Source organism: Theropithecus gelada, chromosome 12 (assembly GCF_003255815.1).
Source record: "Theropithecus gelada isolate Dixy chromosome 12, Tgel_1.0, whole genome shotgun sequence".
Classification (NCBI taxonomy): domain Eukaryota; kingdom Metazoa; phylum Chordata; class Mammalia; order Primates; family Cercopithecidae; genus Theropithecus; species Theropithecus gelada.
The window spans coordinates 49,269,943-49,294,067 of record NC_037680.1 but is presented as its reverse complement, the minus strand read 5'-3'; the positions used below and the strand labels follow the sequence as shown (position 1 = coordinate 49,294,067).

The window sequence follows — 24,125 nt, the reverse complement described above, 5'->3', positions numbered from 1 at the left end:
AACAAAAAGTAAAAAATGACTTGGGGAAATCAGGCCTAGGCTAGACCAAGGGGTCATCTCTGCCCTAAACTCCAAAGAGATGAGGCCCGAGGCCAAGTGGCTGCAGAGGGAACTGAAAGGAAGACTGTGAACACGCAAAGGAAGGGGCCAGGCCCGGGCAAACCTCTGGCCTCAGAGGGTGATGGCGAGAGAAAGGAGGAGTCCAAAATGGCTGAAGTTTGGAGCCCAGCACAAGAGGGGAACAATGGAGTTGTCAGAAACCCGCCTCTCCAGAGGAGGGACTGGTTTTTTCGGAATCAGAATCTGTTCCCTTATCAACACTTTGAGCTTGAGGGGCCAGCAGGACATCCAGGTAGAAAGAGAACCTGAGGTCACCTGGAAAGTTAGGCTGCCCCTGGAAGGATCAAACAGAGATGTTGGTTTGGGAAGTGTTTGTATCAGTTGCAGGAAAGGATGCCATGGAAGAGGGGAAAGTGAGTATGCAGAAGGAAAGAGAAAAGAAGCCATGGCTAAACTCTTCAGTAAGGGGAGGAGAAGAAGTACCTACGGAGGAGACCAAAATGTGAGTGGCCAGAGAGGGAGGAGGAAGCCAGGATAACACAGCGGCACCCTGGGAGCCAAGGCGGAATGGAGTCTGGACGTGGGCAACGGGAACCATTGGTTCTGGTTATTGGTTGGTCACTGGTAACTTTAGAGTGGTTTATTCAAGAAGTATGGGGCAAAAGCCAGACTTTGAGGAGTTGAAGAGTGACTGGAGGTGAGGAAATAATAGCCAGTGCCATTTGGGAGCTTTTTACATGCCTGGCACCCTTTGAAACACTTAACATATTTTGATTCACTTGATCTTCACAACAATCCTCTAAGTAAACTGAGGCACAAAGAGACTGAGTGCCTTGCCAGACATCAGCTAGGAGACAGCACTGCTGGGATTGCAACTCAGGTGCTTTAATTAGCCAGCCATCCCTGGCTCAGTCAGGAGAGAAAGAAAGCACGAACAAGAGAGGAAAGGAAGGACAAGCCTTTCCCTCCCACCCTCCTCCTCTGCAGGAAAGCAGAAGGCAAACGGGGAGACAGAGCAGAGGCTGCATAGAAATAGGGAAATGAGGGGAGGAGAAGGAAGATGCTCACTGGGGATCGCGGTCAAGCACAGAGAAAGATCTCTTGCAGTGAGTGACGAGTCAGTGAGGGAGGGTGGGAATTCTAGGATACAGGAAGAGGAACTGAAGGGTGACTGGCTGTGGCTCTGAAGATGCAGGGCCTACCTGCTACATCACTGGGTCTGCTGGCTGAAGCACTATAGCTCCAAAGACTCCAGGACCTGGAATCTTGTTATACGTATACACACAAGAGCTTCATAAGGAGACTCATAGATGCAATAGTAACGAGCGCTAACCATGTTTCCGACACGCATGAACAGATCACAAGACTCCGGGGACATATGGGTTTCTGTGAGTCTAGTGGGGACCCACAAAACAAGAAAACCACAGAGAAAAACTTCCTTTTTTCACTGACCAGCCAGAGACTGGTCTCTAATAAAAGGCCTGGATATTTTAAATTAAAAATATTTAATATGTACAACACACTGTTTTGATATACATATACCTAGTGAAATGATTACTACAGTTAAGCAAATTAACCTGTCACCTTCCATAGTCACTTTGTGTGTGTGTGGGGCGGGGGGGGGGGGGGGGGGGTAAGGGCATCTAAGGTTCACAAAGGCTTGGGATTGGAAGTGGCCATGATTTAGAAGATTAAATATATGACTCACCCCACTTTTCTTCATCAATAGAGTAAAAAAAAAAAAGCAAGAGGTGGGGCTCTCAGGTATCCAGAAGGGACTGAGACAAATACAGTTCGTGCATCCCTTCTTTAAAAGGGCACAGAAACAACACTGGATTTCACTATAAGATGAAGATATTTTGGGAAGGTATTCTATGCATGCTGAAGTTCCAGCTGGCACCAGAGCATACCGCTCTCTATCAGCTAAGACCGCAGAATAATACTATATTAACCATTTCTTTAAAAATATCTCCAGTGTGAGCTGGCAGGTTTGTTTATCCACAAAAGAGTCTGGAGACTTACTCTGACAAGCTGGTGTAGGACATATTTTTTGTCACATGAAAACACACACCACACGACAAATTTTTAGATACAAAATGTTCACATTTTCCACTTACTGTCATTGTTAGAGCCCGTTTCCATAACACCATAAGGAGGAGCCAGAAGTCCTGCCATATACTGTCGATATTTCTGAAAGACAAGATTGTAAACTCAACACACAGATATTTACTTGCTTTGAGCATTCATTTATTTACATGCTAAAAAGCAGAAATGCTGGGTGTCAGGAAGCATCTGAGCCTTGTATTTATAGAGCCATGAAACGTGTTCTCCGGGGTCTCTGGTCTGAAATAAAGATGTTGTGTTCTAAACAGGTCTTCCTGAATAAGACTGAATGTGCCTGGGGGCAGGGGTTCTATCTCCGCCAGTTCATTTATATATTTGTGGCTGCCTGAATTGTGTGGGATATTTAACACCCCCTGCACCCCTCCCCAGCCCCACAAACACAAGCTCAGCTTTTTGTAGAGGGAAAAGGCACTTGAGCTTTATAGATGCATATACAAATAAATGTGCTGCCTACTTAATAGGTGAATGGCACTGAATCAGCTTCTTTCAAAGCCAAAAGAAATGCATCTTGAGGAAAATGTCTTTTTTGAAAGAAGCTGATGCGCTTCCATTTACCTACTTCCTTTTACATCGTACACCTGCCTGTTTATGTGACCTGCAAAGAACTTTTGGTATGTGTCAAATAAAATAGTTTAGCTTAATTTAGAACTATTTGGATTCCCCTGAATTGTATCTGCCTGACTTTTGGTCCAGGCTTGCTCTAAAACCTGGCACTTAGCATAAGGTATTAGCCCCAGGAGTCTGTGCTGTTTGGGAGGGATAAGGCTTGGTGAGAATAAAGCCATCTAGAGCATCCAACTAGAGAGGAGTGACATTTATAAAGAATGGAAAATGAATATTAGCCACCCTCTCTTCTCAGGTCATAAATACAGTCTCCTCCCCTTTCAGAATGGAAGCTGGGCAATTTTATTTATTGCATGGTGTCATGTATATTTATGGTTTATAATTGCGATGACACATACATGTTAAAGAGTATCAAAAGAATCAACACTCCATAGTGTGCTTGTGGGTTGCATGAACGTCAGCAGAAAAGACTTCATCTGTAGCAATGGGCAGCTGGCAGCACGCAGTATTGGGGCAACCATCTGGCCCATTTGGTAGATTTGAATGGCGTTTGTAATGTGACATTGATGCTTTCTCAAAAGAGCCTTCTTCTAGTCAAGATGTAACTAGCTTTTTAAAAATTCTTTTTTTCTTCTCATTCTGAGGCAACTATACCAACACCTGCATGCAACCATTAAAACCATGATTTCCTCAGCCTCTGAGCTAAGTGATCACTCAGACATACCCACAGGACCAATATATCACCCTGCACTCCTGATACTTCCTTTGATAATTTCCTAATTCTCATTCTCTTCTTTCTTATGACACCATCTACTCTTCTTCTTCATGAGAGAGCATTCATTAAGCAGCACATTTCTGGGCATCGTATTATTCTGGACTGTAAATAAAACAGGCCCAGAGAGAGCAGATGAGGACTGGTTATGTTGTAAGGTTTTGTGACCCCTGATTACCATTAGCAACTCCCTAAGAGGCTCCTAAAAGAAATATTTCCTGTTAAATTGAAGGGGCCATTTCACTTTGCTTAGAAGCATTGTCTTGGATGTGATAGGGGTTCTTTGTCTCAGGCACCTTAACGTCAGTCCCCATGAGCTCCCCGGAAGCACCTTCCTAATCCCTGAATGAATGAGACTTCACCTTCCTTCAAGCCCCATAGCACCTGGTCTGTTGCTGTCTTGTGGAGCACATCATCAGGGTCGCTGCTAGTGGAAACAGAAACTAGAGCAGCCCTGTGGGCAGGAGTGTGTGTGCTGGATTTCAGGACTTGTGCATATTGAGCATCTATTGTATACAGTGTCTCAGGATGGGCTTACAGCACAGAACAAGTCTCAGGATGGGCTTACAGCACAGAACAAGTAAACAAGGTCCTGTGTACTTGTGAAATGTCTATTTTCTTCAACACAGGGAACTATGTCTTGCACATAATACAAACTTAGTACTTATCTGTTGAATGTCTAAATTTTTCTAGAAAATTTCAACAGATACAGAAATAAAATACCACATGTTCCACATTCAACTTCAATAATTATTAACTCATGACCAATACTATTTCATCTACACATTTATCCACTTACCCCTTCTAGAATTATTTTGAAGCAAATCTCAGATATCTTTTTTTTTTTTTTTTTTTTTTTTGAGACAGGGTCTCACTCTGTTGCCCAGGCTGGAGTGCAGTTGAGCAATCTCGGCTCACTGCAACCTCTGCCTCCCTGGTTCAAGCAATTCTCCAGCCTCAGCCTCCAGAGTAGCTGGGACTGTACCACAGGCACATACCACCACACCTAGCTAATTTTTTTTTTTTTTTTTTGATAAACAGGGTTTCATCATGTTGTCTAGGCTGGTGTCGAACTTCCGAGCTCAAAGTGATCCACCCGCCTCAGCCTCCCAAAGTTCTGGGATTACAAGCTTGAGCCACCATGCCCGGCCAGATATCATATCATTTAATTCATAATTATTTCAGCAGGAATTTCTAAAAGATAAAGACTCCTTTTTCCCCCAAATAAGACCACAATACCATTATCACAGCTAAAAAAATGTAATATATCCATAATATCCAGTTGATGGTCAAATTTTCTAATTGTTTCATTCATGTCATTGCTGAATTGAATTTTTAAAAATTCATTTAATAAGACAACATGGGTTCCAGCATAACAGCTTTTGGTAGAGTGAAGATTACCAAATCAGGGTGGAAATATTTATACTTGTAAATTAAAAGTCATTCCTTAAAATTGATGGGGCACTCTTTAATAAACATTCACTAAAGTTGGGAGATTGATTCTTAAGTAGTAGCCTGCAGAATGCCCTATATGAATTAGGATAAAAACAGCTAACTAGAATAACACCTGTATCAGAAAGGGGATTTCTAAATAATTTGCATATTGCTTGATCTTTGGGCACCATTTCATCTTCCAAGCACAAATTTAAAAAGCAGTTCATAAGAGAAAATACCATATGAAAAGATGCAGAACCTCACTCATAACAGAATGGCACATAAAAACTACAGTGCAATATAATTTTTTACCTGTCAGAATTGGCAAAGTTCCAAAAAGTTTGCTAATACACTACTGATGAGAATGAAGCAAACAGCTTACCTCATATATTGCTTATGGGAGTGTAAAATTATACAACCTCAGTGGCAGGCAATTTGGAAATATCTATGTAATTCTTTTTCTTTTCTTTTCTTTCTTTCCTTTTTCTTTCTTCTCTTTCTCTCTCTCTCTTTCCTTCTCTTTTCTTTCTTTATCTTTTCCTCTCTTCTTCCATTTTCAGTGGCCAGTGACTATATCTATCAAATTTTAAAATGCATATTTCTGGCAGGGCATGGTGGCTTAGGCCTGTAATCCCAGTTACTTGGGAGGCTGAGGTAGGAGAATCACTTGAACCCAGGAGGCGGAAGTTGCAGTGAGCCGAGATCGTGCCACTGCACTCCAGCCTGGGCAACTGAGTGAAACTGTCCCCCCACCCAAAAAATGCATATTTCCTTTGACTGAGCTAGGAACCTCCCTCAGAGGGCAGATGTAGAGTCTCCTGAAACACCTGAATACATATGCAAACACATGTGCTTGTATGTAATAGTAAACCAAACAACAACAAAACAGGAAATTATCCAAATGTCCATTAGTAGAGGACACTGGGTTACTTTCTGAGATGATGATGGGTTATGTCTTGATAAACAGATGCTGTTGGAATAGTATGCAGCCATGACAAAGAATGAAGCAGCACTACTTATATACAGATATGGAATGATCTACTGCTTTTAAATTTAAAAAGCAAACTACAGCATGGTGTATATACCACTTTGTGGGAATAAAAGATGTTTGTGTGTGAATATACATAAAGATCTGTAAATGTGTAGACTATCTACAAGAAAGTAGTAGCAAGGATTGTCTCTGGAAAAGAGATCTGAGTGGCTGAGGGTCAAGAAGGAGAGAAACTTAGTTTTCACTATTCATTCTTTAGAACTTTTGACTTTTATTCCATGGGACTCCAGAATGGTTAATGTTCTTCTCTATTTTACATATATTATTAAACTCTCAAATAGATTTCAAAAGAAATGGAAGAAATGATTCTACCAGTAAGACATCAAGCAAACAAACAAAACAGAAAACCATACAAACAATCAAAACAAAAAAAAAGTTTAAAGGAAGGAGTTAGAGAAAATAAGAACTTACATATGAGTGCTCTTGTCAACTCTCCCAGCTGACTCCAGCCTTGGAGTCATTCCAACCCAGGAGCCAACATATGACTGAAGAAGCATCCAGATAATTCTAGCTCCCAGCCAGCCAAGTCACCTCCAGGCACTCAAGTCACTTTTGTCTTTCAAGTATTCCCAGACGAGGCTCCAGGTATAATGGAGCAAAGACAAGTTATTCCCCACAGCATCCTATTCAAATTCCTGACCCATAGAAATCTGTGAGCTTAATAAGGTGATGGTTGGCACATGCTGTTAAGTTTGGCATGGTTTATTACACAGCAATAGATAAATGAAGCAGAATTTGATACCTGAAAGTGAGGTGGTGGTACAACAAAACCTAAGATGTGTGGCATGAATTTTTTAAGGAAGCCTGATGGGGCTGGTGGAGATTTGATGACAGTTTAAAGAAGAGTGAGGGCCAGGCGCGGTGGCTCATGCCTGTAATCCCAGAACTTTGGGAGGCTGAGGCAGGTGGATCACCTGAGGTCAGGAGTTCGAGACCAGCCTGGCCAACATGGTGAAACCCCATCTCTATTAACAATACAAAAAAGAGCCAGGCGTGGTGGTGAGCGCCTGTAATTCAAGCTACTTGAGAGGCTGAGGCAGGAGAATTGCTTGAACCTGGGAGGCGGAGGTAGAAGTGAGCCGAGATCGTGCCACTGCACTCCATCCTGGGCAACAGACAGAAACTTGGTCTCAAAAAAAAAAAAAAAAAAAAAAAGTGAGGGTGATATTAATGAAAGATAGAAGACACTCACACTTGTTTTGCAGTGGTGGAAAGTTGAGCAAAACTGATGCCGGTAGTAATGTGGAAAATGAAAAGTGTCCCCGAGGAACTGATGGATCTAGCTAAAGTGGCTTCTAGGCAAAACAACCGTGGCAGCTGCTTTCTCTTGGCTGTATATTTTAAGGTGCATACACAGATGAGCTAACAAAGGAGTCATTTAGTTTGCAATCAGAATTTAGAGTAAATATAAATTAGGGTCTAGGACTTGTGGAGTTCAAAAATAAAGCTATGTCTAATGTCTCTCAATAAAAGATTTTCAAAGTTAGAAAGGGCCTCATGACAAAGATCAAACATGGGGCATTGGCAGGAAAACAAAGCCTCAGAGTAAGGAGGCCAATGGTGCAACTGTAAAACCCTGCTTTAAGACTTCAGAAAGATTTAAGGTGGTGCTTCACAGATTGTTTTAGATATGCAAAAGACTTTTTAAAGAATCTTAAGGATGCTATATCACAGTAACCACGAAAAGGTTCAAAGTAGAAAAATGTTTATGCAAAGATGCACATGGGTATGGTTTTGTCCAATGAAATCGATGATAAATTGATACATAAGAAACCCATTAAGATTTTCAACAAATTACACTATCCTTGACTGTAATAAACAGAGACAATAACTAATAAAAAGAATCCTTTGGACCCTTCAAGTTCTATGAGCAGGAAGCAGGCAGAGAACTACCCAGCTACAACACAGACTACATTTTATGAAAGAAGAACATGACTCAGAAGGTAGAACTAAAAACCCAGAAGGCAGAACCAGATTGGGTGTGGTGGCCCACACCTGTAATCCTAGCACTTTGGGAGGCAGAGGTGGGAGGACTGCTTGAGGCCAGGAGTTCGAGACCAGCCTGGGCAACATAATCAGACCTTATCTCTACAACAAATTAAAATATTAGCCAGGCCTGGTGGCGTGTACCTGTAATCCTGGCTACTGGGGAGGCTGAGGTGGGAGGATCACATGGGTCCAGGAGTTCCAGGCTACAATGAGCAGTGATCACTGCACTCCACCCTGAGCGACAGAGCAAAATGCTGTCTCTTAAAAAAAAAAAAAAATAGAAAGAAAGAAAAGGCTGAGCACAGTGGTTCATGTCTGTAATCCCAACATTTTGGGAGGCCGAGGCAGGCAGATCACTTGAGGTCAGGATTTTGAGACCTGCCTGGCCAACATTGTGAAACTTCATCTCTACTAAAAATACAGAAATTAGCTGGGTGTGGTGGTGCACGCCTATAATTCCAGCTACTCAGGAGGCTGAGGCAGGAGAATCCCTTGAACCTGGGAGGTGGAGGTTGCAGTGAGCTGAGATTGCACCACTGTACTCCAGACTAGGTGACAGAGTGAGACTCTGTCTCCAAAAAAAACAAAAAAGGCAGAAAAGCCAGGAGCCACAGAAAACAACTCCTAGAAAGTGAATTGGACCTTAATCAAGGACCTGCCATTTGCCCAGCTGGACTTCAGAATTGCTACGGACTGGTGACTTATGTGCCACACATTCCAACCTTCCCCCCTTGTTAAGTGAGAGTGTCTGCTGCAGTTTCCCTATCTCCTATACCCATTGTTTGCTGGGTGTGGGGGACACATAACTTGTCCCTTTCATTCATAGGTCTCAGATCGAGAAGAAGCATCGTCAGGGAACTGTACCTAAGAAACGGCATTCAAGGTGCCTCATCCACATCTAGATCTGATTTAGCTGACGGGCTCCTGGACTTTGAGTTGATGCCATAACAGGAAAATCTCTGGGAGTCTCAAGAAAGGACAGAGTGCATTTTGGATGTGGCAGGGGTTGTGAACTGTCATGGCCAGACAGTGGACTGAAGCAGTCTACCTTTTCTAAAGATGAATATAACACGATCTCTCATCCCACATGCTTTCCTGAAAGGTGATGCTCTCTTTCCTGCATCAGTAGGGACCATCTAGTTCCCCTCCTTTCGAACTTGGGCTGACCTGTGTGATTCTGTTGTAACCAATAGGATGCAGCGGATGTGATGCTGTGTGACTTCCCAGGCTAGGTCAGAAGAAACCTTGCAGCTTCTCCTTGGTCTCCAGGAACACTTGGTCTAGAAATTCTCTCCTGGGGTGCTGCCTCTTAGAAGCCATCTGCCATGCTGTGAGAAGCTAAGCTGCATGGAGAGACCACACAGAAGTGCTCTGCTCCACAGTTCCACTGAGGCCAGCCTCTGAAGCCTCCAAATGATTCCAGCTTCCAGCTGCTCAGATCAACTCCAGCCATTCAAGTCTTTCCAGCTGAGGCCAAGACAGTGTGGGGCAGGGACAAGCCATCCCTTTATGCCCTTTTCAGATTCCTCAGGGAATCCACACATGTAATAGAATGGTGGTTGCTTCATGACACTACATTTGGTGTGTTTGGTTAGACAACAATAGATAAAAGGAATAGTAGAGATTAAACATACGCAATTGGAAGATCTGGCTTCTACAATGAATAAGCAGGGCTGGAAGGTCACCTTGGAAATTAATGAGCCACATTCAACAGGGAAGCTGTAGAGTTTATGGTCCTCAAAGTGGTGTGCAGACACTATTTGAGGATCGGGGCATAAGGATTCTAGGTTTTCAAGGTGACAACTGCTAAACCAGATGGCACCATGTCTATGTGGCCTGAAATAGATGAGGGCCAATGGTAGAATTTTGGGAGCCCAAGCCTGAAGCGCTCTTGGCTGAGCAAACACTGAGGCCGTGGGATCACCCACTGTGTCTGTCTGGCCAGGGGACGGACTGATGGGGCTGGCCTGCAGCCAAATCACAGAGTACGCCTGGCACCTGGCAGCAAGGGTCATCCCACAGTGGCATGAGCAGACAGTCCTCTCTCTTAAATGACCCCATGCAGAGGTGGGGTAATTCCCTTCTGCTGTAAAATCCTCCTGAGGTAGAGGGATTTGGGGAGTTGGATACTGGGCAGTCTTCTAGTAGGCTTTATTGGTGTTTAGCTGATGAATTGAAAAAAAATAAAAGACAGATGACCATATCAGTAATGCTAGATTGTGGAGCAGTTCATATCTTTATAGAAGTTTAATAGTCACTTCAAGTTCTCTGAAAATCAAAATGAAACTTAAGGGGATTGCCAAGGCTGTGCTTAATAAGGCCTGCATATATAAGTCAGCACAGGTCAGCTTAAACCTGGGGCCAGCAGTGGTTCAGAGGTGACCCACCAGGTCTTTATGTGGCCCCCACATGCCCTCCACACTCTGACTGCGGAGGTGTGTGGTGGCCTGGCTGAGCTCTTGGACAATGTCCTCTCTGGGGCCCTGGTGCACTCCCCCTTGTAAACCCTTTCCCTGGATCCCAACACACTCTTAACACCTTAACAACATCAATGACCTCACTCAGTAGTTTTTCAAATTGCCATATGCACTTGGGAAAGAGCTATGTCTTTGGCTCAAGTCCTACAATGATAGAGAGTTAGCAGAGATAAATCAATAGTCAGGAGAAGAACAGAGTAGAACACTGAATCAGTGCTTTGAGGTGGAGAAGGGAATGGTGAGCTCTAGTGTTACTCCGAAACTCTTGCACGGTGACCTTGAGAATGCATGCCTCAAGCAACACTTGGGAGGGCTCAGGCTTTTGTTACAGAGCATCCTGCTCATGTCCAGAGAAGCTTCTACAAGGCCCTTTTGGGAGATGGGGCAGCTTGTGCAGCAGGTCACCAGTCTGGATTGAGTTCTGTCTCTGAGGCCCAGGGCACCAGTCTCACTCCTGACACTAAGGCCACCCTGCCATGGTGCTAATACATGTGGGAGGCCCCTATCAGACAGACTCATGCACACTCTCTTTCCCAACCCTCCAGGACCCCTCCAGGACCTCTGAGGGCAGATAGGAAATCAGTTCTTCAAATGACAAGAAAACCTCAAGGACTTTCAAGGGTCTTAGAAGCACTTGGCCGGCTTGGCTCCTTACTGCTAATCAGTTGGGTCATTACAGACAAGTCCCTTAAGCTCTCTGGCTTCAGTCTCCCCATCAGTAAAATGAGTGTTTTGAAGCAGATCCATTCTGCAGAATCTGGGGTCCCTGGAGTACCCTCAGCCCAGGGCACACCACACAGACATGGCCTTCAGCCTCAGTGGTCACTAGAGTGTCTTCACTTTTTGTTTCATAAATTAAAGTTCCAAGAATAGTTTCATTTGAAAAATAACTTTGGCTCCTAAAAAATAAGTTTACAAACCACAAGATTAAATCATCTCTAAACTTCCAGCCAGACAGATGTCACTCAAAGATCTCCATGAAGAATCAACAAAGACCAATTTAGGATTTGTCTATGAAGTGTTAGGGACTTTACCCTCTGTTAAGATGACTTCTATGGTTGAGGGTTGGCCAAGTGACAGTTTGCACCTTAATGGAAAGGTTTATCAACAAAACGGGTACTAAGAATTTAACTGTGATGCATCAGAGTGCAGTACTGACCTTCGCAACTGAGGTGTGCAGACACCCGGTGTGGGATCCAGCAGAGCAGAAAGGGATGTGAGAAGAATAAACAGGAGCTCTTCCGGGAGCTCAAATTTTTTTCTATGTCAAGTAGTTTAAAGGATTATTTTTATACTTTTATATTATGGAGTAGAAAGCTAAATTTGCATAAATTTTAAAGATTAAAGCATGAGACTTCAAAGAAATTCTGATCTGGCTGCTGGCTACTTCTAGCTACAAAGGGTATAGACCCTAGGCATTAGGTATTGATTTCCTCTGCATTTGGGAGCTTCAGTGAAAAAGCCAAGAACCTCTGATGTTACAGAAAGTGTGCAGACATTTAAATCACACAAGACTAGGGTCTTAATTCCGATTCCACCACATGCTACCTGTGTGAACATGGGTCAGTTACTTACCTCAGTCTCCTGGGTAAGGAAACTGGGATAACAGCACCATCTTTCACGACCATTGTGAGGATAAGAAATAAAATCTATAACAGTTCCCTGCACATATCAGGCACTTAGTAAATGGTTCTGGATAGTAATAATAATAATGGTAGTTGTAACAATAAACCAAGGGTTAAGTGAACCCCAGTATATTTGATGAAATTTTCCAACCAGATAGTCTCCAGCTTTGAGAAAGAACATTTTCTACATTACAGCTTCACATCACTGAGGCTGTTGATATGCACACAATGACCCACAACACACCTACTGATCGTCTGCCAAATGGAGCTGTGGGAAAACAAGAGTTTAAACAATAGACTTTCTTAAATAATTTTATAATGTACCACCTATTTTTCACCCACATGGTAAAATTGTCCAAGGAGAAAGCAACGAGCTCCAAAGTGATGGAGAAAGGAAGAGCACAAGAAAGAAAGCCCAGAAACAACCTAACAAACATAAGCAAAGCCTTTCTGCCCTCTGAGCTGTTTGTTACTAAGAGAATCCTTTAAAAAAATTCACCTGCCAATTGCAATTGGCCAGTTTTTAGAGCAAAGTAAGTGCCTGTGGCTCAGAATAGAAGGAAGAGGGAAGGCAGTAAGAAGGGACGGGAAGGGAGAGAAGTCCTCAGGTCAGTGAGGCCAGATGCCTGTCCCCAGATTGAGTTGCAAATATATTAGAATACTGACTAATACAGTATTAGTATACAGACTACATTAATATTTTCTAAAATGAAACAAAAGATGATAGTCTTAGAAAGGTTGAAACCTGGTCCATCTCACAGCCAATTAATTGTCTCCATCAAGGCCACTGAGGAATTCTAGCTGGAAGGCTGGCAGAGCAACCACCAGACTGGGGAAGGGGTGGTGGGGGTAAACCCAGCTCTGCTGCACAAGCCTTGAGCCCTGACCTGGGGCTGCTCCTGCCTGGGGCAGGGGACCCCTTTTTATAAAGTGCACAAAGTCTCCATATGGCCTAGAGGTAGCCCAGGAGCTGGCATACAAAACTTGGGTGGCATCTCCTGAAGGAGGAGACATCACAGAGACATGTCACTTTCTGAGACTCAGTTTATAAAGCAAGACGCAGAGAAGAAAGGAAGGCTGGCAGCTTGAACCAAGCTGAGCCATCTGACAAGAGAAGACAGGGTGCTGGCAGGCAGGACTCCCTACCGTGGAGGTCAGGGCCTTCCTGGCACTCCGTGAGGCCTTTTCTGGGTCTTCTCCAAGCTGCTGCCCACTACCAAGGAGAAGCCTCCATCAGGGAGGCCAGAGTGGCACGCGACTACTGGCACCCAGCAGCTACCACATTCCCAACCGGATGCTGCCTGAGCTTTGGGCACACCCCTTCCCACAACTGTCCCCTTGCTTTCCCCCTCCTCCTGGGCAATCATCAGGCTATAGCGAAAGCATCAGAAGCTCCCTGGGGATATGTCTGAAACCCCTTGGCTGGGATAATCAGCACCAGAAAAGCATTAAAAACAGGAAGCCACAGGGATAATTGACAGGCATTGCTGCAAACACCTGGGGTGGGGTGTGCTCAGAATAGGGACAGAATAAGGAGAGGCAACGTCCAGGATTGGGAAAGAATAACACACGACTGTTCTGGGGATGTGGGGATGTGTCTCATCATAAGGTCCCATTCATTATGTTCCACTAGGTTCTCCCAACATACTAAAGCTGAGATCATAAAATGCCATGACAAAGAACAGGTCATCTGTACTTTCTCTGAAAGCCTCATGATTAGACAGTAAAATAGCTTAGAAGAGTGACACAATGTTTAGACTCTTGTTTTCTGTTTCTTGTCCAGAGTTCTTTCACAACCTCTAGATGACATGAAAATGGACATAACACTTGACTCCAAAATCCCAGAGTACTAGAGAATTCTTAAACCCGTGAATGGTAGATAAGAAGGCAAAAAGCAAAGCAGTTATAAATGGAAGCCTGCAAGCAGAAGCTTTCTGGTTACCTGTTTAAAGCTACATGCACTGCCTTTCCCACAAGAGATCACTGGCTGGACTGAGTTGACCTCTTAAGGCAAGTTATTCTGTTTCCTTGTTGCTGGATTTCTAGAGCATCCGCATAATAGGGCACGAAGAACTTCGAAGCCCTTTCAGTGATACCTAATTACATCTTTGGCCCTATTATAGACATTTCTAAGTGGAAGCAAAATTCTGCTTGTCAATTTATGACCATTTTTAATTCATGGCCCACCTGCTGAGAGCGGTGGTCTGGAGTGCAAGAATCACAACTTTAGCTCTAATAGAAGATGCTTTCCAAACCTGAATCACTTAAGAGCCCCTGACTAAAGCCCAACCGGGATGACGCTACAAGCAAGCAGATAAAGTTGCGGACAAAGCCCCCTGTTAGAGATGCTCTCTCCTCCTGGCCTGTGACGGTTCAAGATTCTGACCCCTACGTGTAGGGAGCCTCAAGTACTCTCAAGTGAAAGCAGAATTATTACCTGTGAAGAATAATAGTTTAGCCAAGTCTCAGTCACAGAGGGCAGTCAGATTAATCCTGGAGCAACAGCAGAATAAATCCACACTCATTTAGTCAGTCAACAAATATTGACTGCATGCCTGCTGGGGGGTGACAGAGGAGGCATGGTGGACCCCTCCTAGGCCTTGCAGGCTCGTGAGGACAGCTACCCACACGTGACAGTACAAATACCTGGATTCACACAATGACGCTAAGTGCTGGAAAGGAAAAAAAGTATAGGGTGCATTGAAAATGTGGTCAGGTGGGGAGGGGAGGGCAAGTTCAGATTTGGGAGTCAGGGAAATGATATTGAATCCGAGGCTGAGGAGGCTTGGGGGATAGGGGCAGCGAGGAAGGAGAAAGGGAGCAGGTCGAGTGTTAAGGGACAAAGAAGGCCAGCAGGGTGGAGAATAAGGGCAAGGGCAATTGGGGAAGACAGGAGGGTAGTGAGGGCTCCGCACACAGAGGCCAGGACAGGGAAGGCCTCGCAGGCCTTGATGGTGAGAATTTTAACCATCGTCCTCATGTTGCAGGAAGCATTCTAAGTAGAGAAGTGACAGGAACTGATGGGTGTTTTTAAAGATCGCCCTGCCTGCTGCTTGGAGGATGGTTTTGATGGGAAAACAAGAAAGGTATTAGGTGCTGAAGGGGAGGGCAGGCTTAGATATGGCGCCTCAAGGGGGCTGGAAATGGGGAAAACAGGGAGGAAAGAGGGAGGGAAGTGGTGTATCAGGTAGAGAAAATTAAAGACACTTCATTCCTAAAAGCAGAGGTGAAACGGATCTGCAACTATTTATTGCTAACAATATTAAAGCCCCTGATTTCTCGTTGAAGCACACTGAACCTATCTGTGCCTTTCAGATGACTAAAAGGTTCAAAGATTTCAGGGGCTCACTGGCATGAGTGTAATTTTAGTTAGTGCACACTAAGTATATTTGAGTAATTAATCAACCATAAGCTTCTCTTACGGAAGCTCAAGTTGAGAGCAACACACACACAGTAGGTCAATGCTACTTAATTGAAAGTCATAAAACAATTTGCTCTAGCCATGTTATTGCAGAGTAAATCCTTACCTCTCATCACACTAAGGCTGAATCTACTACAGTCCAGCGAACATATAAATGGGACTAAGAACAGTGAAAAACGTAGCCATTGACTCCTTGTTCACAGAGAAATAGTTGACTGACAACATTTTATTCAACCATATTAGTCTTCAAAGGGTGATAAATATTAGGTATAATTATTCTGAATTAAAACTTACATGAAGCCCAGCTCTTATAAAATTAACAATAATGTCATTAATAGAAATCATGGAAACATGGAAATTAGAAAAAATTGCCTACATATTAGTCAGACAGAATTAGGATGCACTGATCATTTAAAAACCTAAAATAAAGGATCATTTCACAGCAAATAATAGCCCATGACTGTCGACCCTTTTGAGCAAACTGCCATACTCCTGTTTTTGCTTTCTCGCTCTGCAGTGTGCTGCTCCAAGTGTGGCAGGCGGGTAGAGGGGACTGAGTGGAGATTTAGGGGGCAGGAAGACTGCCGGCTCAGAGAGACACCTGGGCTTCCCACGGCAGAGGCATTCCTTCTGGCTTTGTCCCTCAACATGTGAAGCCACTGGGGCAGAGGCACTATGCATTTCTCAGTTTATTTTCTGACCAATTTTCTCAGGAAGCATTCACATATAACTCACCTGTCTTCAGTCTGATCCTACCCAGTAACCCCCAGGGGCATACAGTATCCACAGGGTCTCTTCGCTTTGCCATATCCATGCACATTGGTCACTAAAATGTAAACTACAGAAGAACAGTGATTTTCTGTCTGTTTTCTACACTTACTGGCCCACAGCATGCTACTTCTTAGCTTCAGGCATTCATCTTCAGAGACTTTCTTTTTTCTTCTTTCTTTTTTTTTGAGATGGAGTTTCACTCTTGTCGCCCAAGCTGGAATGCAGTGGCACAATCTCAGCTCACTGCAACCTCCACCTCCCAGGTTCAAGCAATTCTCCTGCCTCAGCCTCCTGAGTAGGTGGGACTACAGGTGCCTGCTACCACGCCCAGCTTTTTTTTTTTTTTTTTTTTTTTTTCCGAGACAGTCTTGCTCTGTGCCCGAGGGGCTGGAGTGCAGTGGTGCAATGTCCACTTACTGCAAGCTCTGTCCCCCAGGTTCACGCCATTCTCCTACCTCAGCCTCCCGAGTAGCTGGGACTACAGGTGCCTGCCACCATGCCCGGCTAATTTTTGTATTTTTAGTAGAGACGGGGTTTCACCATGTTGGTCAGGCTGATCTCAATCTCCTGACCTCAGGTGATCCACCCACCTCGGCCTCCCAAAGTCCTGGGATTACAGGCTTGAGCCACTGCACCCAGCCGAGACTTTCTACTTCAATTCCTTCTAAACTCCACCAGCTTTTCTGCCCACACGTTTGCAATGACTTTCTTCATTCCCCTCCATTATCATTGTTTCTATTATTGCTACTCCAAGTTCCCATGAACAATCTGAAAACATCCTTGTCAATCTAAGCCAATATATACTTACTGCATATATGTAGCAGGAATCACCGTAATACAGCTCTGTGTGGTTTTGGAAGCCTCTGTTTATGGTGGAATTTTGCAACCCTTGAGTCATTTGAGTGGATCCTGGTGTCTGACATCTCTCCACTCTAGATAATCTCAACTCTGTTTTCTCTGCAGAGTATGTTCTTATGGGTCTCACCCAGGCCCATATTTTCTCGTATCATCAAATAACAGAGTAGGCCCTACTTCTCCCAGCATGAAGGCTAGGAGGTGTCAATAATGAAAGTGGTGCTTTAGCTATTCTGCAAAATTGTGTGGAAGAGAATATTAGGGTGCCACATGTTTGAGGGGGTGGGGCATGAAAGAGGGCAGGGCTGAGAGAGTTGGGAAAATACAAGCTTAAAGATCCAGGCATCGAGACCAGCCTGGGCAACATGGTGCAAGCCCATCTCTACAAAAAATACAAAAGTTAAGTGACTGTGGTGGTGCATGCCTGTAGTCCCAGCTACTCAGGAGGCTGAGGTGGGAGGATCACTTGAGCCCAAGAGGTTGAGGCTGCAGTGAGCTGAGGTCATGCTGCTGTACTCCAGCCTGGGCAAGGGAGTGAGACCCTGTCTCAAAGAAATAAAAAATAAAATGAAGATCCAGGCAGACATGGGCTCCAATCCCAGCTCTACAAATCTCCACTGGTGTTAACAAGACTCATGAGCCCTTACACAAACTGGCCTCTGCCTTCCCTCCAGCCTCAGCCCTGACTCACCTCCCCTATTCATTCCTTTCCAGCCACTCTGCCCTCTTTCAGATCCTTCAACACACGAAGCTTTCCTCCTGAAGCCTCCTGCTGCCTGGAATGTACTTCTGCCACTTGCCCTTGCCGTTTTCTCCCTACCTGAGCTTACATATAACCTCCTCAGTGTGGCCTTCCCCAACCCCAAGTCCACATGAGTCCCCCAATTATTCTCTCCCTCAGCATCAGGTCTCTGTCGTTGGCATGCCCAGGTAACGTGTCATTATGCTCTGCATCTGAGTGTGGAGTGGCTCAATGCTTTTCTCCTCTGTTAACCACAGACTAATGAAGGGCAGGACGGCATCTATTTTCTCTCAGTGCATACCCAGACCCTAGAACACTTGCCTGGGACATAGGAAGAAGCTCTCAGGAAATAGTTGTTGAGTGAAAGAATCACTGATTGAATTTTTCAACCACTCTGAGGTTCTGATTCCTCAGTAATAAAGCAGAAATATTACCATGGCACCACTCATGCTTGATGGAAGGACTGAATGAGATAACTCAAGTAAAGCTCCTCACAACCCAGGCACGCAATAAATATTAGTTCTCATTTCCTCTACTTCATCACTGCTTCTCAGATTGATTCTGCCAAAGGGCACATTTTCATTCAAAAAACTAATGCTTGAAAGAAAAATCAGCTTAATGCATGAAGATCTACAAACGTAATGTTAGTGATTTGGAGATAGGATGAAAGAAGCCATTTTAAATCATAGGATGTACACGGTCAAATCTCTCTGTGATGTTCTTTATGAATAAGCTTCTTCCTTTAAGAGAAGGGACAGGAGAAGCATGACAATCACTTGATGCCATAAAAACAAAACCTAAATTTAATTCATCAGAATCTAGGGATACTAATCAATTTTGTATTTTAAAAGGCAGTACAGAGGAATAGAGTGCCTAGTCTGTGCTCTCAGAATTAATGCCAAAATATACTCATTGGTGAAAATTTAGTTTTAAGAAACCCATGTGTGGCCCATTTATGATTTCAGTTTTATTCTCAAAAATGAGATAGCACTGTAAATACTTAATTCCAAGGTAAACAGATATAAAGCATGTCACTCAGAAAATTCCTTTGATCTCTCTGATGACTTTATCTAATTGGTGTCATTATGTTGTAACTCCACGTTCAATCGTATTTCTGTAAACTTGGCAAAAGCTCCCATGTAATATATCTGAAAAAAAAAATAATGTATGTGTTTTCTCTTTCAACACTGTGGGAAGAAAAAAAGAAACTTAATTACATTTTAAATGAAAACTTCAATCATTGACAGTTTAAAAATAATAGAACAGAAATCATAAAACATTATGGATGGTGTTTAAGTATTATTATTAGTGATAAAAGGAACCAGCTTTGCTGATTTTGACAACTGTCTTATGGTTATATAAGAAAATGCCCTTGCTCTAAGGAAACATGCCCTCAAGTATTTAGGGGCAAAAGAGTGCAATGTCTCAAATCATTCAGAAAAATATAGGAGAGAAAGGGAGGTTGGTGCTAATGGGGCAAAATGTAAACAACTGGCAGAATTTGGGAAAAATTCTAGGTAAGTCCTTTGTGTTATTCCTGCAACTGTGCTAGATATATTTAAAATTATATCAAAACTAAAAATTGGCCAGGCACAGTGGCTCATGCCTGTAATCTCAACACTTCAGGAGGCTAAGGTGGGGGGATTGCTTGAGGCCAGGAGTTCGAGACCCACCTGGACAACATGGCAAGACCCATCTCTACAAAAAATTAAAACATTAGCCAGGTATGGTAGCACATGCCTGTAGTCCTGGCTACTCCGGCAGCTGAGGTGGGAACATCCCTTGAACCCAGGAGGTGGAAGTTAGGGTAAGCTATGATCACGCCACTGCACTCCACACTGGGTGACAGAGCAAGAGCTTGTCTCTAAACAACAGTAACAGCAACGGAAACCTAAAAATTATCCAAAAATGGAAAGGAGTCAGAGTTGCAGCTTTAAATGATTGCTCTTACTGCATTTATTCTGTCCACCTGTCTTCCTCAACTCAATTTCAGGCTCTGCTGTCCCCCATTCTGCCTCTGCCTCTCGAGTGAGACCTTTTCAGAGTAGGGAACTCCGCCCCCACCGTCAGGGAAGGTGTAGAGCTGCCCCTGGGTGCCCCTGTGTCCAGTTATCCAGCATGAGGGGAGGAGTCCAAGGGTAGAAGGAAGGGCTGTACCTCAGGGCAACAAAGTCACAGCGTTCCCTAATCCACCTCACGTGCTTGGCTTTTTTCCTTGATGAGCATGTCTGTGTTCCCTTGCTGGGATGGAGTTCGGCCCTACATGCGGTCCACAGCCTGCCTTCTCCTTGCCATGCCTACATATAGGATGTCTCTTCTCCTGCATACCTCTAGTTCTAGCCTGAAATACCACCCACCCATCACAGCTGACCCAGAGCCTTGATGCTCTCAGCCGTCTGATTTTTTTGTTCTTTCACTGTTGCTAAATCTCTTCTGCAGGTGCCACCCAGCAGAAAAACAGACCCTCCTGGCCTCAATGCCATCATGAGTCAAGTCTGAATTTGCTGGCCTCCTTTGGCACTGTTATTTTGATCATTGGCCACTGCCCTCAGGGGTCAGCCTTACAGCTTCTATAACTAGGTTTTCTAGGAAGCACATTCTGGCTTCCTTGTATTCTCCACACTGGACTTCCCTGAGGCCTAAGGACACCATATATCCTACCTCTAATGTTAACACAAGCCAAGAGTCTCACTTTCCTATGCAGATTAATCTTTGATCACACACTAAAACAGATTTCTGCTGCAAACACTTTCCTGTGTGGATTAATCTTTGTTCACGCACTAAAACAGATTTCTGCTGCAATCTAGAAACCCAACTTCAAACGCCAATTTCCCCATCAGAAAATAGCTACATTGGGCTTTCTTATAAATTATTTATATAGTACTAGAAGAAGAAAAACGACCTTTCTACCAACCAACCTTTTTACCAGCCAAAACAAAATCTAAACAATATGATACAGGTGTGCCATGCTTATGAAAATCCAAAGTATAAAACTTGAATGTGTGTTTTTCAGCATCTGTAACATACAGATATTCTTGATTTTATTGCAGATTTAAATAAAATGCTTGGTGTTTTAAAAATAATACTGCATTTTGCCCACGTCGATATATACACAGCTTTTAAGCAGCGTATATTGAATACAGTGAGGTATATCTAAATTGGGGGAAAACAAAGATAATCTGCGGGAAAGAAAACCTGAGGGAGTGGAGGAGTGCCTCATTAAAACTTCCTTATAAGTTCTGCAGGGAGAGACATCATTGCCAGCCACTTTCTCACCTAAACACATGGCACACAGCTAATCTGGACAAAAAGGACTCTCCTCCCTTCCACGACAGTGTCAGAAGCTGAAAATGACACCTTTCAGGACAGATGTGTGGTGGCCCATAGGGAGGGCAATCAGGTGAGGGACTCTGAACCTGGACCTAGGACCCAGGGAAATCTCTCCTGAACCTCCCTACGCACCTGTCTCTCCAGGGCATTCTTGTTTGTCCTCTATACCCTCCTACAGGTGCAAGTGAGCAGGTCCGGCCAGCCCACATCCCAAGGAGCTGGACGCCTGCCCAATGCCTCTTCACCTCATCCATGGGTGTAGGGATTTGCATCTGAGGGAGGATGCTGCCCAGAGGAGCTTGTGCCCAGTGGGTCCACAGAGTGAAGTGGGTCAGAGGAAAGGTGTTAGGGGAAAATGGTGGGGGACAAAAAAGCAAGCACCTGAGCTACTCAGAGTAAACAGAAGAGAGTCTGGCAATGCTGGGTGGGAGGTGGGGTGCCCTGCGAACAGGCGGGATTCTTTCACAGGGTACAGGATTCAGCAGCCACCTTCTCAACTCTTCTGTCCCCACTCCAGCCTCTCTTTCCTCCAGCCTGCAGCTCATATCGTGTGGATGTCTACCACGATCTCCACCTCCCTTTCAGAGTTTTAGCTTCTGCTTTGAGGATCTTCCATCTGGATGTTTGACTTCTAAATCCCCCAACCTCCGTACAGAAATCCACCTGGTTCCACACCCCTCTTTTTAACTTGGATCCACTTTGGTCACTGGCTCTCCTGCTGTTGCCACCCCGGAGTCCCTACACAGCTGTGCTCAGCCTGCAGCCTGCAGCCAACCCCAGTGATGTTGCCAAATATTACAGTCCCTCCTCCTCCAGCCCAGTCACCAGGGAACTTCTTACCCCCAACCTTGTTCCACTGCCAGCCAGGCCTCTCATCTGGAGCTTGTGCAAAAGTGCTTTGCAAACTATAAAGTACAGTACATGTGATGAGTATTAAATATAGTTGTTGTGCCGTGAAGCTAAGACATGAAGTGAAAAAGGCAATTCCAAAGATGAGAACTGTCTGGCTGATGTTTGCTCTATAAAATAAAATAAAACAAAACAAAATAAAATAAAATAAAATAAAATAAAATAAAATAAAATAGATGAAAACTCCCATTCCAAAGCATCCTAGAGTCTGGGCGTGGTGGCTCATGCCTGTAATCCCAGCACTGCGGGAGGCTGAGGCGAGAGGATGCTTTGAGGCCAGGAGTTCGAGAATAGCCTGGACAACAAAGCAAGACACTGTCTCCAAAAAAATTTTAAAAATTAGTCAGGTATGGTGTCACGTGCCTGTAGTCCTAGCTACTCGGGAGGATGAGGCAGGATGATTGCTTCAGTCTGGAAGGTCAAGGCTGCCGTAAGCCATGATCACATCACTGCACTCCGGTCCGGGCGACAGAGCAAGACCCTGTCTCTCTAGACATATAAAAACAAACAAACAAACAAACAAACCCCAGCATCCTAGAGAATGATCACCTTCATTTCACTGAATTAATTCACCCGGATCTGAGTCTCAGGAGAGTACTAACTGGGATGTGGGGTGTCTTTTTGGAATAATAAAAATGGTCTAAAACTGGTTGTGGTGGTGGCTGCGCACATACAGAAAAAGTTGCAGAATTATACAATATAAATGGGTGAATTGTATGCAATGTGAATTACACCTCAATGAAGCTGTTAAAAAAAGAGAAAACACTGAGTGGACTACAGGATGTGGGCCTAACTTGCCCCATGTATTCTCCTGGTTGTCAGAGGGAGGGATCAGAAAAAGATGCAGGAAAGTCATTTTCCAGAAATTCTGGGCAGGTTCTGGTGAAGCACATAGGCCGATTTTACCCACACGGAGCCCAAATCTGACCATCCCTCCCTAGGCACCGCACAGGAACATTGCATGCCAAGAGAACTGGCATATGTCGATTTCTCAGTACCTATAGCATGCAGAGTTATGCTTACTTTTCTCAGCATTTGATTTTTCCAAACAAAAGGAGAAACCAAGCACACAAAACCCAACAGTGAATTGATGAACAACTTTGCATATATATAGAATTTCCAGGCAATAAAGCATGCTCTCCAACAAGCTTGTCTTTGTTTGGAGGAAAATTATGCTTTGCTTTTTCACAATGCCCTCTGCCAAGCCCAATGTGCCCTTCTAATTTAAATCGGTCTTTCAATTGTATGATCATTCCAAAAGAAACTAATTTTCACGACGCTCATTCAGGGAACTTAACCAAAACCGGATTTTTTTTTTGGGGGGGGGTGGGATGGTGTTGGTGGCAAACCCACACAGTAAGGTTTCCTGCTTTGTCACAATCCTAAGATTAATCATTTTCTAAATATCTATAAATATTATTTTGATTATATAAATAGCTTTAAATAGCTGTTTATAAAAAACTCTGTATACAAAGGAATATGCTTAATACAAAGCGTGAGCAAGAGAATTAAACACAACTTGCAGTTATATTCTAACCTGTACATTATAAATCAGTGTGCCATAATGACGTACCCTGAAAATTATCTTACCTCAACAAAGGATAAAAAGTCGATTAAAATAAATCTTCTTGTAAATTCTACAATGCTTCATTCACTGGGTAATTTTATTCTGTCCTATCTCAATAAGGACATTTCAAATCAAAGACCTGAAAAGGAAGGTTAATAAATCCTGACGGTTTCAGTAGCCTCCATTTTCTTATTCTATGTTAAATTCCTCCAATGTGTGTGAAGTTCGGCAGTTCATGTAATCTGGCATAAGAATGGAAGATTGTAAAGAAATGTTTAAAATGTTGACTTCTCAGTGAACGTTTTTATGATCTCTTTTTCTCACTGCTCGTTTATTTCACAGAAAAGCCTCCATTTTCACTATAATTTTCCTAAATAAAGCTGTTATGGAAGAGGATGCCAGGGCAAGGGGAATGTAAAGAATCAGATCAAAAG

The 24,125-nt window shown here is 43.7% G+C and overlaps 1 protein-coding gene across 6 annotated transcripts in view; it reads right to left on the bottom strand.

Moving 5' to 3' along the window:
* RAPGEF4 (Rap guanine nucleotide exchange factor 4) overlaps nucleotides 1-24,125 on the bottom strand; it is a 309,492-nt gene that overhangs the window by 132,894 nt on the left and 152,473 nt on the right. For all 6 annotated transcript variants that reach the window (XM_025404812.1, XM_025404813.1, XM_025404814.1 and 3 more), the window contains one exon: nucleotides 2,178-2,250. In XM_025404812.1, the coding sequence (XP_025260597.1) occupies nucleotides 2,178-2,250 (73 nt within the window). The remainder of the gene's footprint in view (nucleotides 1-2,177; nucleotides 2,251-24,125) is intronic.